General features: G+C 42.7%; 1 protein-coding gene across 6 annotated transcripts in view; it reads right to left on the bottom strand.

Annotated features, from left to right (window-relative positions):
- TBC1D5 (TBC1 domain family member 5) overlaps positions 1 to 18,839 on the bottom strand; it is a 540,677-nt gene that overhangs the window by 47,858 nt on the left and 473,980 nt on the right. For all 6 annotated transcript variants that reach the window (XM_027086554.1, XM_027086556.1, XM_027086555.1 and 3 more), the window contains one exon: positions 1,632 to 1,795. In XM_027086554.1, the coding sequence (XP_026942355.1) occupies positions 1,632 to 1,795 (164 nt within the window). The remainder of the gene's footprint in view (positions 1 to 1,631; positions 1,796 to 18,839) is intronic.

Genomic DNA, 18,839 nt, shown 5'->3' with positions numbered 1-18,839 from the left:
TAATTTCTGTGCTTAGATGGGCCTGTGATGGTTGAGTTCACTGTAAAGTGAACTGGCTATTTCCCTGGAGAACCCCTAAGGTTTTTGTAATTTGTGACTTCTGCCTAGAGAAAACCCTTCCACTCTCCTGCCTGAAGGGACATACTTACTGGTGTTCTGGGAAGCAAGTGGGGTGAGGCCTGGGGATCTCAATTCAGTATTTAAATATATTCAACACCCTTTTCCAGGAGGGTGGTCTCATACTCGAATATTCCTGATCTCTCTCAGTCCAGAGACATTCTGTTTCACACTTCCCAGAGAATTAAACCTCCAGTCTTCTGCCAGAGTGAGGATGGGAATCTATCCGCTTCTTGAAGAAACTTCTAACCAGTCCTCACGTCTTCAGCACCACCTTCACCCCGTTTCCAGTTCCTGAGCTTCTAGAGGGTTTTATCATCTCACTCAGGCTGCTTCTTGGTTTTTCCCTACTGCTGGCTTAGCATGCACAGCTTTCTTAGGCCGCTAAGTTAGCTTCCACTTAACATCTGCTTTCCAAGTAACAAAAAGCTAGCGGCTATGGTCTCTCCTGTTTCCTTATTCCTCTAGGGTTTATCTGAAATGACCTTAACTGTTCCTGGAGTGGAGTTTAGGAGGCAGCAGAGCGAACTGCTTGCATTAAAGCTGCCATTTGCAAATGGAAGTTCCACTCTGCTCTTCTACAAATTAGAGAAGCACGGTTCCTGCACGTGGAAAGCGCCCCGAGAGAGTATGTGTTGAACTCTTCCCTTCAGAGGGCAAAGTATGTTGTTTAACTTGCAGATGAGGTGGCGGAAGCACCAGGAAGCTGAGTGTCATACAGTCACGCAGATAGACACCATGCTGTTATCTGGCCTATGTACCTTAAATAATTATCCCTCAAAGGTTGTACACCCACCCCTCCATCTTAGCACTGTTTCAGCAACAGCTAGTCCTTGGCTGTAAGACCTTGCATTTACAGCCTCTTCCAGTGGGCAGAGGAATTCTTCGTATTAGAATACTGGGTTGAAATAGCTATAAAGTGTGACTAAATGTTTTATCTCTTGTGAAGGTGACTTAAACATTTTTTCAGAAACAATGAGATTTTTTAAGTATTGTAGTTGATATGCGTTAGCTGTGTCCCTTTGAGTAATGTATACAAAGGATCTTAGACAGCAGCTATCAATACACCATAATTTAAAGGTAATCTGTATAACTTTTAAAAACAATTGGTAAAATAGCTGTTTTTCATTTTCAAGAAATACTTAAAACTGAAAAAAACAGCTTGGTTTAAGTGTCTTATTCTATGGTTTGGTATAATGCTATTTCTTAGCATTTTAGAAGGCAGTACAGGCTTTGACAAAGGCATTTGTAGAGTAAAAAAAGGATGAAGATTTGGGATTCAACTTATTTTAATTGATGCTACTTCCCCTCACCCCCACCCCAGTGTAATATAGATCAGAGCGTTAAAATATTACTAAATTATAATAATAAAAATACTTCTGATGAAATAGTTCATTTCAGTCCATAAAAATTTTAAGAACTTTATAAAACTAGGCACAAAGAGAGGCTTTCACAAATGCAGCATTCTAGAGGAAAATGTAGGGTAAAAAGAAAACCGTCCTTAAAATACTTACAGATTCTTTTCTGCCCATAGTTTTGCTGTGTGAGCGTGAACGGGAGATGTTGCTGAAAAAGGAATCCTTTTTAGTAGCAGATGAAGGTGGGGAGCCAGTGAACTCTCTTCCTCCAGGCAAGCTCTCAATGCTTGGAGATGAACGGATGTTTTTAGAGCTTTGTCCTGTAAGAAAAATTAAGTAGCACTAATGAGACACCAGACTCTTCCACTGCTACTGAATTTACTGCTTTTAATAAATGATCAATTAGAATACTTCTTTATTCACACTGTCAACATGATGACACTGTGGAGTGTTAAGATGCATGTATTTTTATGTATCAGAATAGCTGTCGATTTTTTAAAACAATGAAGTCGTGCTATAGTTTTCTGCGCGTTATTTAAACTACACTGGTCCAAGTGTGGTACGCATATCAAAAAACGAAAAAATCCAATTTTCAGAAATCACAGGTGAAATGACTGGGTTTTCCCTCACTAATGGAATCATCCTTAATAACAGAAGCCAGAAACAATTATACGGCACATTATATTATTAATATATACAAAAAAAACCCCTAAATCCTTCACCAGTTTTTCAAAAGCACCCCTTTCCTTTTCATTAATTGCAGATCAGATACACCGCTACCCCCAGGCCATAGTAGAAGCATCTGGAAATGGGACAAGGTGCTGGCTCAAGGGCTACATCCAAGACTGGTCCCCACATCAGAGTGGGCGCATCTGTGACTCCCTGCAGTGCCTTTTGCACTGAGAGGTTCTGGAGCCATGAAGCTCCCTTAGACAGGAGCAAGGGCTCTAGGAAGGCCCGCTGGGAGGGCAGCACGGCGCAGAAGACAGGCGAACAGAATTGGCTGCGGCCAGACCCACGCAGGTCTCACGTATACGATGGGGACATTTCCGGAAGGCTGTTATGAGGATTTAAGGACCTCGCGCAGCACCTGGTGTGCATTCAGTTATTCATTCATTCACCCATAGTAACTGAGCGCCTAGTAAGTATCAGGCACTTAGCGGGGCAGGGAGACTGGAAACTGAGCCATCTAAACTCCCATCCCTCAAGGCATTCAGGTTCTAGTGAGGGGAGACAGACACATAACATTCATAAAATATATATGATTTTAGATGGTAGTAAACACCGTGGGGAAAAAGAAAGCAGGAAAGGGGATTGTCAGTGTCGGAGGAAGGTGTGCAGTTTGAAATAGGAGGGTCAGGGAAGGTGTCACTGAGAAATGAGGTGCAGGACATTTGGGCAAAAACGTGAAGAAGGTAAAATACCAGCTTTGCAGACAATGTGAAGGGACAGCAAGTACCAAGGCCCCAAGCAGGACCTTAGTGGTTCTGAAGGACAGCAGAGTGGCCAGTGTGGCTAAAGCCAAGAATGGGGGGAGCAGATGGGGCCTGGGGGCATCACGTCAGGTGAGGAATTTGGATGACTTTTCCTCTGAGAAGCGAAGCCAGTAGAAGCTGCTAGAGGATTTGAGCAGGAGAGTGACATGATTTGACTTAACTTTAAAAGGATCCCTCTGACTGCTGCATTGGGAACAGTTTAGGGTTGGCAGAGAGCAAAAAAAGAGGGGAAACAATTTTTGCCATTGCAAAAATCCAAGTCAGCAGAATGATCACAGCTTGGTGGTGAGAAGAGGTCAGATTCCATACAAAACTGATGAGATTTACTGACGAATCCATGAGAGGAATGAGAGGGGTCAAGTTTAACTCCAAGTGTCAGATAGTGGTATGAGGTGAGCATCTCTGTGAATATGCTAAAAACCACTGAATGATACACTTAAAGAAAAGTGAATTTGATGGCATATGAATTATACCTCAATAAAGCTGTTATTTTTATAAAGTCAGTTTTCACACGTGACTGTCAGTCAGCGACCAGCAGTAAAGGGCTGACCCGTTTCCACCTGATGACACAGGGCTCTTCTACTAGGAACTCGGCCTCAAGGCTTCCTGCTGAGCCTCCAGAGACCTCCGTGAGGTCTGCATCGCAGTCTGATGACACCCCCCTTCTCAGTTCCATCCCCTCCTCTTTTCCTTTCACAGATGTTAGTCCCCTGTAAGCCTTGTGTACTTCTAACTCCGTCTCAGGGTCTGCTTCCTGGAGAATCCAACCTGCAGTGGGTGATGTCAGAGCTGAGCCCTGAGGAGGACAGAGGCGGTCTTGAGGTTGGGAAAGGAGGGGCAGCAGAGTCCCAGGCCATAGAAGCATCTGATGTTGACTTCAGGGTCTAGACTGTCTAAGTCCCCCACACCTTCCCTTCTTCCCTCCTCTGCCTCTGTCTGTCTCCCACCCACCTGCAGGCTCTAGGTCATAACTTCCCTGGGCTATGCAGCGTGGCGACAAGCTCACTGGTAGAGGGTCCTAGAACGCTGGAGCTGAAAAAGACCTCAGGAACCACCTATTTATTTTCTCTTTTTAAAATTATGCCACTAATTCGTAAATACATTTTTATTGTAAACAGATAAATGTGAAAATTGCCTTTATAAAAAAAATAACAGATTTATTGAGATATAATTCACATACCATAAAACTCACCTTTTAAAAGTGTATAATTCAGCAGTTTTTAGTATATTCACAGAGATTCTCAACTATCACCATCTAATTTTAGAACATTTTTATCACCAAAAAACCCAAACCTGTGCCCATTAGCAGTTCCTCCCAATACCCCCTGGCTACCACTAAGCTACTTGCTGTCTCTATGGCTCTGCCTTTTCTAGAAATGTCATATAAATGGAATTATACAATATGTGGTCTTTTGTGCCTGGCTTCTATCAGTTGGCACAATGTTTTCAAGGTGCATTCACGCTGTAGTCTGTGTCAGTACTTCATTCCTTTTTACTGCCAAATAATACTCTATTGTATGGATAGACCACATTTTGCTTATCCACTCATCAGTTGATGGACATTTATAGCTTGTATCCATTTCTTGGCTATTATTATTATGTTTGTACCACAAACAGTCGTGTATAAAATTTTGTGTGGACCTATGTTTTCATTTCTCTTGGGTCAGTACCTAGGAGTGAAACTGCTGTGTCAATATGGTAAGTCTGTGTTGAACATTTTGTGAAACTGCCAAACTGGTTTTGAAAATAGCTACACCATTTTAACATTTCCATCAGCATCCTATGAGGGTTCCAGTTTCTCCACATCCTTGTCAACACATATTTTTGGCTGTTTCTTATTTTAGCCACCCTGGTGGGTATGAAGTGGTATCTCACTGTGATTTTTATTTGCAATTTACCAATGCAAATGACTAACGATGTTGCGTTCATGTGCTTATTAGATAGTTGTACATCTTCTGTGGAGAAACAGCTATTCAAATCTTTTGCCCATTTTTAACACTGGGTTATTTGTCTTTTTATGGTTAAGCTGTAAGGATTCTTCATATATTCTATTTCAGATATATGATTTGCAAAGAATTCTCCCATTCTGTGCACTGCCTTTTCACTTTAATGGTATCCTTTGAAACCAAAAAGTTTTTAATTCTGATGAATTTACCTATTTTTTCTTTTGTTGCTTGTGCTGTTGGTATCATGTCTAAGAAGATATTGCCTAATTACAGAGATTTACTCCTACATTTTCTTTTAAGAGTGTTATAGTTTTAGCTCTTGCATTTAAGTCTGGTCCATTTTGAGTTAATTTTTGTATATAATGTGAGGAAGTAGTTCCACTTCATTCTTTTTCATGCAGAGATCTAGTTTTCCCAGTACTATTTCTAGAAAAGACTATTATTTCCCCACTGAATGGTCTTGGTACCCTTGTTGAAAATCGACTTACCACAAATGTAAGGGTTTATTTCTATGCTCTCAACTCTATTCCATTTATACATGCCTATCTTTATGACAGTACCACACTGTCTTGATTACTGTAGCTACATAGTAAGTTTTGAAATCAAGGAGTATGAGTTCTCCAATTTTGTTCTTTTTCAAGACTGCTTTTTTGCCTTTAGGGGGATTTTGCATTTCCAGATGAATTTTATGATCACCTTGTCAGTTTCTCCCAAAAAGACACCTGAGATTTTGAGGGTGATTGCGATGAATATATAGATCAATTTGGGTAGTACTGCTCTGTTAATAAGACATAAACAAAATACATTTATACTGTATTTTATATTTACCTATGTAGTTACCTTTATCGGTGCTCTTTTTCTTTGTGTGGATCTGAATTCACTTATAGTATCCCTTCATTTTAGCCCGCAGGACTCCATTTATTATGTCTTACAGGGCAGATTTGCTAGCATTGGATTCTGTTTTTGTTTATGTGATTGTCTTAATTTCTCCTTTCTTTTTGAAGGATAGTTTTACTAGATATAGAATTATTGAATATATCATCCTACTGCCTTCTGGACTCCATGATTTTTTATGACAAGTCAGCTGTTAATCTTATTGAGGTTCCCTAGTGTATCGTGAATTGTTTTTCTCTTTCTGCTTTCAAGTTTCTCTCTTTGTTGTTGGCTTTTAGCAGTTTGTCCACGCTGTGTCTAGGTGTGGATCTCTTTGAGTTTACCCTGTTTGGAGTTAACAGAGCTTCTTGGATACACAGACTAATGTTTTTCATAAAGTTGTGGAATACTTCTGCCAGCACTTCTTCAGATATTCCTTCCGCACCTTTCTCTCTCTTCTCTCCTGGAATTCCCATCATCTGTATGTTGGTATATTTGATGGTATTCTGCAAGTCTTTGAGACTCTGTTCATTTTATTTCATTCTTTTGTCTTTCTGCTTTTCAAATCAGATCATCTCAACTGACATATCTTTAAGTTATGATTCTTTCTTCTGTAAGCTCAAATCTACTGTTGATCCTCTATAGTGAAATTTTCATTTGAGTTATTGTATTTCAACTCCAGAATAGCTATTTGGTTCTTCAAAAAAAAAAAAAAAATCCTATCGCTTTATTAATATTCTCTATTTGGTGAGAAACTGGTCTCATACATTCCTGTAGATCTTCAGACACAGTTTGAACTTTTTCAAGATATTTGTAATAGCTGACTTAATAAGCTTACTGATCTAGTTAGTCAAGTAAATGTCTCTGCTTCCTCAGGGGCAGTGTGTATTGATTGCTTTATTCCCAATAATATGGGCCATACTTTTCTGTTTCTTTGTATGTCTCAGACTTTTTATTGAAAACTGGCCATTTTAATAAACTAATGTGGCAGCTCTGCAAATTAGATCCCATCCCAACCCCCAGATTTGTTTTTCTTGCTGTTTTTGTTGTGTTCTTTAGTGACTTCCCTAAACTAATTCTGTAAAGTCTATATTCTTTGCTGTTGTGTGCCCCTGAAGTCTCTGCTCGGTTAGCTTAGTGGTCAGTTAGGAGACAGAAGTTTCCCTTCCTTAAATGCCTTGAACCAGTCAGTCTCTGAGCCTCTGCAGGGGGCTCTGTACGCGTGTGTCTTCGGGCATGCCTTCAGTGCTCAGCAGGCAGTCTACAGTTCTGCTCTAGCTTTCATTCTTGTCTATGCAGAGCCTCAAGTTCATCCAGAGTTGACAGATTAAACCCTTTTTAAATCTTCCCTGGGCATGTGTATAATCTTGCATGCGTGTGGCCTTCTCGATTCCCAGAAATATATTGGAGCTTTTCAAAACCCCCGGTGGACATCTCATTCCTTAGATTTTCCTTTTAAGCTTTTTGCTAGCCTCTGATTTTCCTGTTAAGTTTTCGCTTAGCCTCTCGTTTGCTCCATTTCTGCCTTGGGTAGCTGCGATGTTAAGTAACTGCCACCGATTATTTTCAATGGATGCTCCGTGGATAGGGTTTCTCCCTTAGTGAGTCCTGATTAAAGTCCAATAAAGACAAGCCCTAAGAAAGAGGGTTTTTGAGAGTGCTGCTGCACAGGTCAACTACTGACATTTACTGGGGATGGGACTTTTAGGGTGCTCCAAATTCATTCTTTTTCCTCCAGCGGTTGAGAGGCTGCTGTCTATCAAAGGCTATGGCAGAGCTGGGGAGAGAGGGTGGAAATAGGGAAAGTGAAAATGTTACAAAGCATGCTGCTGTTCACTTAAAAAAATATATATGGACAACGTGAGAGCTGCGAGTTAAGTTTTATTTGGGGCAAAATGAGGCCTGCAGCCCCGGCAGACAGCGTTTTCAGATAGCTCTGAGAAGCTGCTCTGAGGAGGTGAGCGGGGAGGGGGGCGGCGGGGTGGGGGGGGGAGCCAGGTTATATAGGAGTTCTGTAACAAAGGGCAGGTACTCTGAACATCAAAAGATTATTGTTAAGTAAAGAAAACCAGATATCTCAAGTTAAAGCATTTATCGCTTTTCTATACATGGGGAGATGCAAGAGTCTTGGCTCACTGAAATCATTCCTTTGATATGCACCTCAGCTATCTGCAGCCAGCATCCTGACACATCCTGAGTTTCCTCAGGGCTCACCGCAGGGAGTGGCTGCAGTCTGATGGCTGCTAGAAGGCAGGTATTCTTTTCAGCCCTGAGTTTCCTCGGCTCACGGTGGAGGGCTGCGATCCTTGATGACTGCGACATCCTCTGTTTATTGATATAGCAGGAAAATATTTCATTTCTCATGGTTGTTACTGAGATTCAGCCATTTTTTTCTTGAATAGATGCTCCTCAAATTGACTCAATCCTTTGATTAATTTTCAGAGTTCTGAACAAGTTGATTTTGGCATTCTTGCCATTCTTCTTGTTACTTTCATGGAGAAACAGATTTTTCAGAGGTCCTTATTCTGTTATTCCAAAAGTACATCCCTCTGTAACATGTTTTTTGGACTTGATCATGAAAATTTGTCTTTCATTTATATAAAAATCTGCCTTATCTTTTTTTAAGGAATGTGAAGAAAGAAATTTTGTAGCGCTCCTGAATAATTGGGATTTTTCTAATTTTTTGCCTTTGCAAACAAAATGACAATGCTCTGGAGAGGTACATCTTTAGGTACGGTTGGCTATTTCTGTAAGATAAATTTCTATACATGGAACTGCTATGTTTAATGGTATGTACATTTTAAATTTAGATGATTCCAAATTGCTTCCTCCTAGGATTTTAAAAGACATATATGTGTGTAATATATATTTATATATGTGTAAATGTAATATGATGTATGATATCTTTATCTACTTACTTATTTGGTTAATCTGATGGAAGGAAGACTTCATTATGTTAGCTTGAAGTTTCTTGATAACTAGTGAGGCTGAATATCTTTTAATTTTTTTATTTTTATTTTTTTTGCGGTACGCGGGTCTCTCACTGTTGGGGCCTCTCCCGTTGCGGAGCACAGGCTCTGGACGCGCAGGCTCAGCGGCCATGGCTCACGGGCCCAGCTGCTCCCCGGCATGTGGGATCTTCCTGGACTGGGGCACAAACCCGTGTCCCCTGCATCGGCAGGCGGACTCTCAACCGCTGCACCACCAGGGAAGCCCTGAATATCTTTTTAAACAATATCTCGTAACATAATAATATGGGCCATCTGAAGATCCTCTGTGAATTGTCTCTGCTAATTTCATTTAAAAAAACTGATTTAGGGGAGTTCCTCCTAAATTCTAGAACATAGCCCTTTGTACATATGTCTGTGTATGTCTACATTTACCTTTATGGCTTCTGTTTTTAGGGTCCTACTTAGGAAGGCATTTCTTACCCAAGATGATAAAGTGAAAAACAACTTAAGTGTTGATTATAAACCTAGGTTTTTCTTTTTCCTTTTATGAACATTTTCTCCTTGCTCCTTCAAACTCTACTCCTTAAGAAGCTTTTATTGCCTTGGGGTGGCGGAAGATAAAGCTAAAACAAGAGGAATGTTTGCTCAGTTTTGAGTTTCAATTTACTTTTAAAGTACACAGAAAAAAAGAAATCTAAGAAGCCAAAGCATTTTGATTCATGAGAACATGGTTTTCTTCACAAAATGAAATGAAAAAACTTCCATCTTTTTCTGAGTTTATACAACTGAATTTATCTGTCCCTTCAAAGTTTGGATCATTCACCTATAACTCTGGTGCTGGTGACTTTTGAAAGGTACGACTATAGCGGCTCTTTGGATTTTTTTCTATGTTAATTCCTCTATTAAAGTTTCCTACTTTTTCTTGGGTCAATTTTGATCATTCATGCCTTTCCCCCAAAAGCCATATTATATGGCAGGTGGAATAATGCCTATGCCCTTAATCTCTAGAGCCTATGAATATGCTACTTTATGTGGTGAAAGAGACTTTGTAGGTGTGATTTAAAGAACCTTAAGATGGGAAGAGTATCCTGGGTGATCATGGTAGGTTAGTGTGAACACGAGTCCTTACAGTGAAACAGGAAAGTAGAAGAAGGAGTCAGAGCTGTGACTAAAGAAAAAAAGGCAGGGCTTCCCTGGTGGCGCAGTGGTTGAGAGTCTGCCTGCCGATGCAGGGGACACGGGTTCGTGCCCCGGTCCGGGAAGATCCCACATGCCGCGGAGCGGCTGGGCCCATGAGCCATGGCCACTGAGCCTGTGCGTCTGGAAGCTGTGCTCCACAACGGGAGAGGCGGCAACACTGAGAGGCCCACGTATCGGAAAAAAAAAAAAAAAAAAGAAAAAGAAAATGAAAAAGAAGGCAGCTGAAGCAGGAGAGGGAGCTGACCTGGTGGTGTTGGCTTTGAACGTGGAGGCAGGGACGTGAGTCAGTGTGGATCCTCTAGAGCTGGCAATGGCCCTCAGATGACGGCCAGTGAAGACATGGGGACCTCGGTTCTACAGTCACAAGGAAGTGAATTCTGCCAACAGCACAGATGATTCTCCCCTAGAGCCTCCTGACACCTTGGTTTTAGCTTGCTGAGACCTCAATCAGACTTTCGATTCACAGAACTGTTACAATAGTGGGAAATGCTCATTATTATTTCTTAAGTATTTCAGAAGTATTTCTCTACTTATGATCTCTAGACTCTTGAACACTTGACATTATAGTTCAGATTCTGAGTTAATCTAAAATTCCAGGTAGAATCATTTGAATTTTATTATACTGCTGGAAAAAGTTAGAATTCTGTGGACTATAACAACTTTTGCCCCCATCTTTCTTCCAAAATGGAAAAAAAAATAACATATATTTCAAGCACTCCAAGGTCCTGTGTGGCTAGCGGACACCACACTGGACAGGACAGGTATAAACCACTTAACAGTCTAAATTTCCAAATGTTTTTCACAACACGCAGGCTGTTACGTAAAGTAACCATCATAACAAACTAAGCTAATGACATATCTAGGAGAGATCTTTCGAATACCTGCTTTAATAAATTAGCTCATCAGTTATTTACTGGGTGAGATTTAGTATCCAGTTATCCAATCCAGAAAGAACTTAAAAGTGTCTTGTTCTCCCTAAGTTTCTTTTGTAGCTATTATTCTCCTGGGCAAACTTCCTTTTCAGAGATAGCACTAAGCCGGTTCTTATCAGAATTTACCTCTGAATGATCAAATTCCAAATTGGTGGTAGTATCATACAGTACTACTTGGCCTGTATCTCGTATAAAAAACCTGTACAAAATACATTTCCCCTCAATTACAGAAATTAGCTAACATTTTTGTGCCCTTTGGGACCGTAGACATTTAGACCTTAAGAAGACAGAGTCACCAGCACGTGAGACAGAAGAAAGGACTGTCAGACTTCCCACCCTTTCCAGGCCCGAGACATTCCATCACCCTGGCCTCACCTGGACAGCTCCCAAGCTGAGGAGTCAGGACTCTCAACACGCCTGTAGCCCATAAACTGCACAGTAGCCCTGATACTCTTGTAAACCTTTGAAAGTTTTTAACTGACAGGAACAACATTAACCATTTCTTGTGTTGCACCAAAACCCGATGCTCATTTCTAGAGGAGCCTGCGGAGCCCTGCCGAGATCCCCACTTCGGGACAGAGGCACTTGTCCTCCCAGACGTGGGAAGCGTGGGCTGTCGCTGGCTCTCACGGCTTCCTCTCTGGAAACAGCCCCAGCTGAGGAGAGCTGCTTTGCCCAAGATCATGCCCCTTCCCCGGGGAACAGCTCCAATCCAGTGACTGGTTTGGGTGGACAGAGGACAAAGGCTGGCCCCCTTGTCTCAAAACAGACAACTGAGGGCAACACTGCTTCTTTGACTCCCCACGTATTGACCCTGAGGGCACTCCCCCAAAAGCTTCCTACCCGAATTCTCCAAAGTCCTGACCCAAGACAACTATTTACGATTATATGGTGAGGCACTCTTGAATATACTAAATACAGACCTATTCTCAAGCCACCTCAGGCATGTCCAGTCTTCCTTTCATAACCAAACATCGGGGAACAAGCCCAATGCAGACTGATCTGAGGAAATGTCTCTGGAAACTCTGCCCAGCGCTGAGGATGGGGGGATGACCACAGGAGCTCGTCAGAAGCTCCTAAAACTGCAGCACAAGGGAAACACAGACTTGTACCTGCACTGACTGACCTACAACCCCAGGTGGTCAAAGCAAAAACACTGAAGTATGAACAGCGGGACTCTGGAAGCACAAAAGAGGGACCATCCAATCCTGTCGCAGGCCATCAGAGTTGCGAGCGACATCTTGAAATCTGAGGAGTGGGCAGTGGTGGGGGTCATGGCTCAGGGAAGGTCATTTGGGGGCAGAAAACATGGTATTTACGAGGCAGTTAGACGCCTGGGAACATCCAGCTCAGACAAAGCCTGATTAATCCTTCAGCGCTTCCTGCCATCCATATGGAATTGAAAATGACACCGATACCAGTGTAAACAAAATAGGATTAAGTTCAACAGAGTGCTTCTGTTTCATTTGATGATTACATCAATGGTTTTCTCGGGGGTGGGCTGGGGTGGGGAGGAGGGAATCAAATTCTTTCTAAAAGTGGCCAGTACCCCACATGTGAGCTGCTTTCTCTCTTGGTCATCCAGCTCTGGGGGAGGGAGGCAAGAGGGAAGGTGGGGCTCTAAAAATAGGGCCAGCTAGACCAAGAAGAGCAGCTTGTTCTCGCGTGAAGGGGTTTGGCCTTTCTCTTGTCAGTAGCGATGGGAGTTATTACAGATGTTAAGCAGGAAAGTAGCCTGAGTTTTACAGGAGCTTGGCTGAACGAGGCATGCCCTGCACTGGCCCATGCAAGAGATTATAAGGCTTCGACTAAAGCTGGGGTGATGGATTTGAGAGACACTTGCAAAGCACAATTCCTCGAAGCAGTACCTGCTGAGTCAGCACCTGCGCTGGAGTCTGAGCTCAGCTGGTATCTAGCTGTGTGGCCTTGAAAGCGTCACTGACCCTCCACAGGCCCAGTTCTCATCCACAAGGGAGGCACCCACTTCACGTGCGCTGTGTGTCCTAGGTGGGTCGCGTGTGTAAAGGGCTCAGCGTGGCTCCCGGCATCTGCTACGCGCTGCGCAGACCCAGACCATTAACCAGCACGCTGGGCACTTCCAAATCTAGAGCAGGTGGGTTCACAGGCAGTCCTGTGGTCACAGACCTGCCAGTGCTCTCCTGCTGGCCTGTCCTTCCACTGGCTGCACTGCCCGGTGACCACCCGCAGACCTGGGCTAACTGGCTCTGAGCCCAGGACCACCACGTACGCCACGCCCGGGAGCGCCTGCGGGTTCAGATGCACGCCCTGGTGCGAGCTGCATCTGCGCAGGACGGGAACGTACCTTTTTCTAACATGCACAAAGGGACTCCTTGGACTAGCTATGGCCGTGTCTGGGCATATTAAATCTTTCCTTCACTCTCTGTCCTTCTCTGAAAGATTCAATAAAACTTCTGGGTCCCCTGTGCTACGTGTCAATGGAGGTTATCTGTCAAGCGCCTGAGTGGACTGAATGAGCTTCACAGGCATCAGTGGGGACCCTGACCACAGAGTGGCTGGGAGAGAGGAAAGGAGGAAGGGGAAGGATATTTATTAAGTTCCTATGATGCCGCATGAATTTTCATGACTTTTCTCTCATTAAACTCAGTGGGAAGCAAGAACAGGGGTTGGGCTGTATTCCTAAATAGTCGGGCAGAACCCCCATAAACCTGAGACCAGCTGGGGGATTTGGACACAGGACGGCCAAAGGCAAAACGTTCAGGAGGCTAGGAAGTCTGGGGGTCGCTCGTGGGAGGCCTGGCTCAGAGAATCAGGAAGGGCAAAGCCTTTGGGAAGCCCAGTGCTGTGGCCACAGGAAGGGGGTCGCCTTGACGTCATTCAGCGACCCGGAGAAGACAGGACGAAGCTGGGCCCCGCCTGGTGACACTTTGGTACCTCACAGACCTGAGTGACAGACAGCAAGAGGGCTCAGGTCTATTCATTAGAAACATACGTCTTGGTGCCACAAGAGGGGAAAGGAAGCAGGCCGTACCTGCAGCCCCTGAAACAGACCTGGTTCTAGCCTGGCCAGAGAGGTCAAGCTTTATTGCGTCCAGGGCTGGCGTGCAAACATGGAGTTTCAGATTGTCAGAAGTCATTATTAAGCAAAGAAAAGACAGAGGTGTTAAGTACGTTCATCTATTTGATTCTGGAAACCAAAGAGGTACCTGAGGAAAACACATAATGACGCCACCACCAGGACCTGCCCCCTCCCCACCCGTCATGCCCTCGAGCCCTTACTATGCGACAGGTAACTGCCCTTGAAGCAGCTGCTCTTTCTCTGTCTTTACAGGCGAGTGGTGAAGTGGCCTCGCTGGGTCATCCAGCAAGGCAGTGACGGAAGCAGGACCCTAACCCAGGCCCGACTCCAGAGCCCGGGCTGGGCAAAGATGCACCACCATCCTGCTCCCCTACAAAGGGCTGCAGTAAATGTGACTTCGAATTAAAGAAAAGTGGAATGAGGTCTTTGGATATGAAAGGGCAAATTCTGACCTTGTTCTCAATCCAAAAACAACTCATTTATTCAATGTTTTTTTCCAGTAAGTGTTCCAAAAAGAGGCGTTTTCTAGCTAATTGATGCGTCCCCAAATTTGTTTTCCATGTTCTGTTATTTCTCTGCAATTGTTCAGAACATAATGGAACTACCTGTTCTGCTTCAGGACTATCGTGTCTCAACAACACCCAGAGGGACCGGTACCGGGTCATCTACCAGGATAACCTTTTGGCTCTGCAGTCTCCTCCCTCACCCTTGTGGGCAGCAGCAGCTCTCTGTCCTCTCGTCACCATGTCCTGCTCGAGTTGATTTGACCTCCCTCTTCTTTGTTCTACCCATTTGCTGCTTGTCACCTGCACTGGGACTTATCTGTTAGTGTTTTCATCTTGAAGGTCCAGAGTGAAGTCATCTCCAGGCACGAGCTGTTAACACATTAATGTGACTCGCGTGTTGTTTCTCAGTTTAAAATCTTTTTTTTTTTTTTCCCTACAAGGCATTATAAGAAACTTAACGGTGGATACCCTTAGTGAAATGGGCTGGCAGAAAGAAGTGGGAGGAGAAAAGGGGGTTGTTTTATTTCCCATGTAATGCCTTTAATTAATTGGGGATTGTCTAATATTATATGTACTTCAGTTTTACCTTAAGAATGTCAACAGTGGTTATCTGGGCAGGGAGATTTTTGATCTTTCTCAACCTTTTTTATTTAAAAAAGCAATCTGATACATGCACCCCTATGTTCATAACGGCACAATGTACAATAGCCAAGACATGGAAACCACCTAAACGTCCATCAACAGATAAATGGATAAAGAAGATGTGGTACATATATATAATGGAATATCTCTCAGCCATAAAAAAGAACGAAATAGTGCCATTTGCAGCAACATGGATGGACGTAGAGAGATTACTATACTAAGCAAAGTAAGTCAGAAAGAGAAAGACAAATACCATATGATTATCACTTATATGTGGAATCTAAAATACGACACAAATGAAGTTATATAAGAAACAGAAACAGACTCACAGACATAGAGAACAGACTTGTGGTTGCCAAGGTGTGGGGAGGGGAGGGGAGGGATGGACTGGGCGTGCGGGATTAGCAGAGGCAAACCATTATACATGTAATGGATAAACACAAGGTCCTACTGTATAGCACAGGGAACTAAATATATTCAATATCCTGTAATAAACCATAATGGAAAAGAAAAAAAAAAACAACCTGATAAATGTTATATAATGATATCTATACATTCACGTTAGTAACATAAATACATATACACGGATACAGATTTTAACACTGCCTATGGCAATAACTTAAGAAATCTAGATTTCTTTCCTAAGGGTCCATTATATGATAATACTTATATACTTCTATTGTTGGAAATTCTAAATTCTCTTTGGAAGTAATGTCTGTGTATATGCATGTGTCTATCTCCCCATATTTTAAAGTTTTTTAATTTATGAATTAATAATTCCTAAGTATCTCTCGAAAAAAGTTCCTGGGGGTAGATGTGCCATTTCCAAAAATAATTTTGAAGAAACCCTTTGAGTTGCCAAAAGTGAACTGTCCTGTGGCACATTTTTTTATGATTGCAACCTACACTGAGAAATATAAAATGGAACTTTCCAACAACTGTCCAAATATTATTTATTGACTAAATTGTGAGATCTCACTTTATATTCAGAATTTTCTTCAAAAAATTAAAAGCTGTAAAATTATTGTGTGTTAAAAGGTAAAGATACAGATATGAAACCTCACGGGAAGAAAAGACTTATCTACAATCAAAGAATCATTGAAAATATTGACATTTACTTAATTTCTTGAAATTTGCTCCACTGCTTTGAAAAAAGATACTTGGGAAGTCTAAATGTTAGTTTTTCATTTCTCTGGAATGAAAAGTATACCTACTCTTGTGGGTTTAGCGCGTCTGACGAGATTCGCCAATTTCCAATATTACTGACCCTATCAAGCAGAGATTGTTAGAAAGTTTTTTGTTGCCCCCACTGACTATTTTGGTTTACTTCTACTTCCCCTTGCTTTCTGACATTCTGCAGGAAGTGTGTTGAGGGAAACACACTGTGACTTCTCCACATCCGGGTAGGTATCATCCTACTGTCTCATCACAGACTGGAAGCTCTTTATCTGGCCTCTCGTCTCGTTAAGCCACTGGACTCTTCCCTGTCAGACTGATACAGTCTCTGTTGGAGCAGGGCAGGAAGGGTAATTTAGAACAGGGTATCAGAAAAGGAGCTGGTTCCTGACCATGTGGGCTTGCTGGGCCATCTAGAGCACCGGGGATGCCCTAGCAGCCTGGTGAAGCTGGAGGGAAGCCCAAGGGACTGATGAAAACAGAGCTCGGCACACAGTAGGCACTCAATGAACACTTGCTGAATAAGTGAATGAGATGATTCTACTTCTACAACACAAGTCATTTGAACAAAATGATACAACCTCCTTCTTTAAGAGTCTATTTAAAAAGCGACACTGTTCACGTGGCTCTGGTCTGCAGGAAAACATGGACTGAGCAATAGCATAAAAGCAGAAGTCAGAACAGACAAGCCAGCCTTCAGCTTTCTCTTCCCACAGGTATAAAATGATCGGGCTTCAATACCCAGAGGAATACTCTGCGGTGCACTCACTTTGGGATAACAAAACTCTGGTTAAAAAGTTGTCTTGGTGGGGGCTTCCCTGGTGGCACAGTGGTTGAGAGTCCGCCTGCCGATGCAGGGGACACGGGTTCGTACCCCGGTCCGGGAAGATCCCACATGCCGCAGAGCGGCTGGGCCCGTGAGCCATGGCCGCTGAGCCGGCGCGTCCGGAGCCTGTGCTCCGCAACGGGAGAGGCCACAGCGGTGAGAGGCCCGCGTACCGGGAAAAAAAAAAAAAAAAAAAAAAGTTGTCTGGGGGTAATTCCCTGGCAGTCCAGTGGTTAGGACTCCGTGCTTTCAGTACCAAGGGCCCGAGTTGATTCCTGGTTGAGGAACTAAGATCCCGTGAGCCATGTGGCGAGGCCAAAAACGAAGTTGCCTGGGGGGGCTCAGATTTTAATTTTAGGAAACAAATTTAAGTCCTACGAATCCTCACCGTATCAGAAGATCACATCAATATTCATCTAAGCGCAATAACTGACAAAGCTAAAGAGAAGTCATCTGGAGGTGATCTGCCTCTTCTACTGGCCATGCTACTGCACCCCTTTATTATACAGATCACTCCACAGACACCAAGAAGAGTAATAGCAGCTTTTCACAGAATCCCTGAGCTTGAAAAGCCCTAAAGGTCAGCTGGTTCACTTAACCAGAACACAGCCAGAAACCGTACCTGTGAAACACAGAACTACATATAGAAGTAAGATCACACCCCTCTGTGACATAGTATGTTTTTTAAGATGTTAAGTCAACATACCACTGATCTCCTAATCACAATATATTGTTTTCTGTTAATTTATTAAAAAGCACAGATATTATGGAGACATATCATTATTAGAACAGTATTTTAATACTAGTAGCATGACTGTACTGTGTGGGTATTTTAAATTAAGGAAGACATGATAGGAATTTCAATTAATACGGCTATCTTTTTCGTCTGAATTTGAATGGAGGATTCTTAAAGTTAGTCTAGTCTTCCATTTAATACAGAATTCCTCTCTGTAGCATATTTTTTTATCTAAAAGATCACATAATAAAAGATGAATGCAGCAACTTTAAATATTTACGTTTCTAAATTCCACAGGAGCTGCTGAATATGGATTACTATTATTCTGTTTCTTTTTTTTTTTTTTTTTTTTTTTTTTTGCGGTACGTGGGCCTCTCGCTGTTGTGGCCTCTCCCATTGTGGAGCACAGGCTCCAGACGCTCAGGCTCAGCGGCCATGGCTCACGGGCCCAGCCGCTCCGCAGCATGTGGGATCTTCCCGGACCGGGGCACGAACCCGTGTCCCCTGCATTGTCAGGCGGACTCTCAACCACTGCGCCACCAGGGAAGCCCCCTGTATTTCTTAAATAAACTTCTTCTAGATTTTGAACACACGGTTATGATATTTAACTATTATCTTTTTATTTTAAATCATTACCAATGACTCTACATAGAGATTTCTCACAGTGAACTTTAATTCTGTTAATACGATTCATAGTATGAAGCCTGTACTTAAAAATGTATTTCAGAATCAAGTTGTAATTCTTTTAGCTAAAATATAATAAGTACCTATGGCTAATACATACAATAATATGTATACACACAGCATCTAAAATGTCTTAACCTCAGAACTAATTTGTCAAATCTTGTCACAGAGCACCTGTGCACAACTGAAAGAACACCTCAGCGTGAGCTGCCAAATAAAATGTGGTGGTGAAATAATCACAAAATCTAGAGTGACCATATTTCGGCAAGGAAAGAAGCTGGTGCAAACTTGATAAAAACCCCACAGCTTAACGGGATTTGGCATCAGCATCAGCACGA

Source organism: Aethalodelphis obliquidens, unplaced genomic scaffold (assembly GCF_003676395.1).
Source record: "Aethalodelphis obliquidens isolate GAN/ISIS:26980383/991018 unplaced genomic scaffold, ASM367639v1 scaffold56, whole genome shotgun sequence".
Taxonomy (NCBI): domain Eukaryota; kingdom Metazoa; phylum Chordata; class Mammalia; order Artiodactyla; family Delphinidae; genus Aethalodelphis; species Aethalodelphis obliquidens.
This window is presented reverse-complemented; position numbering and strand designations above follow the sequence as displayed.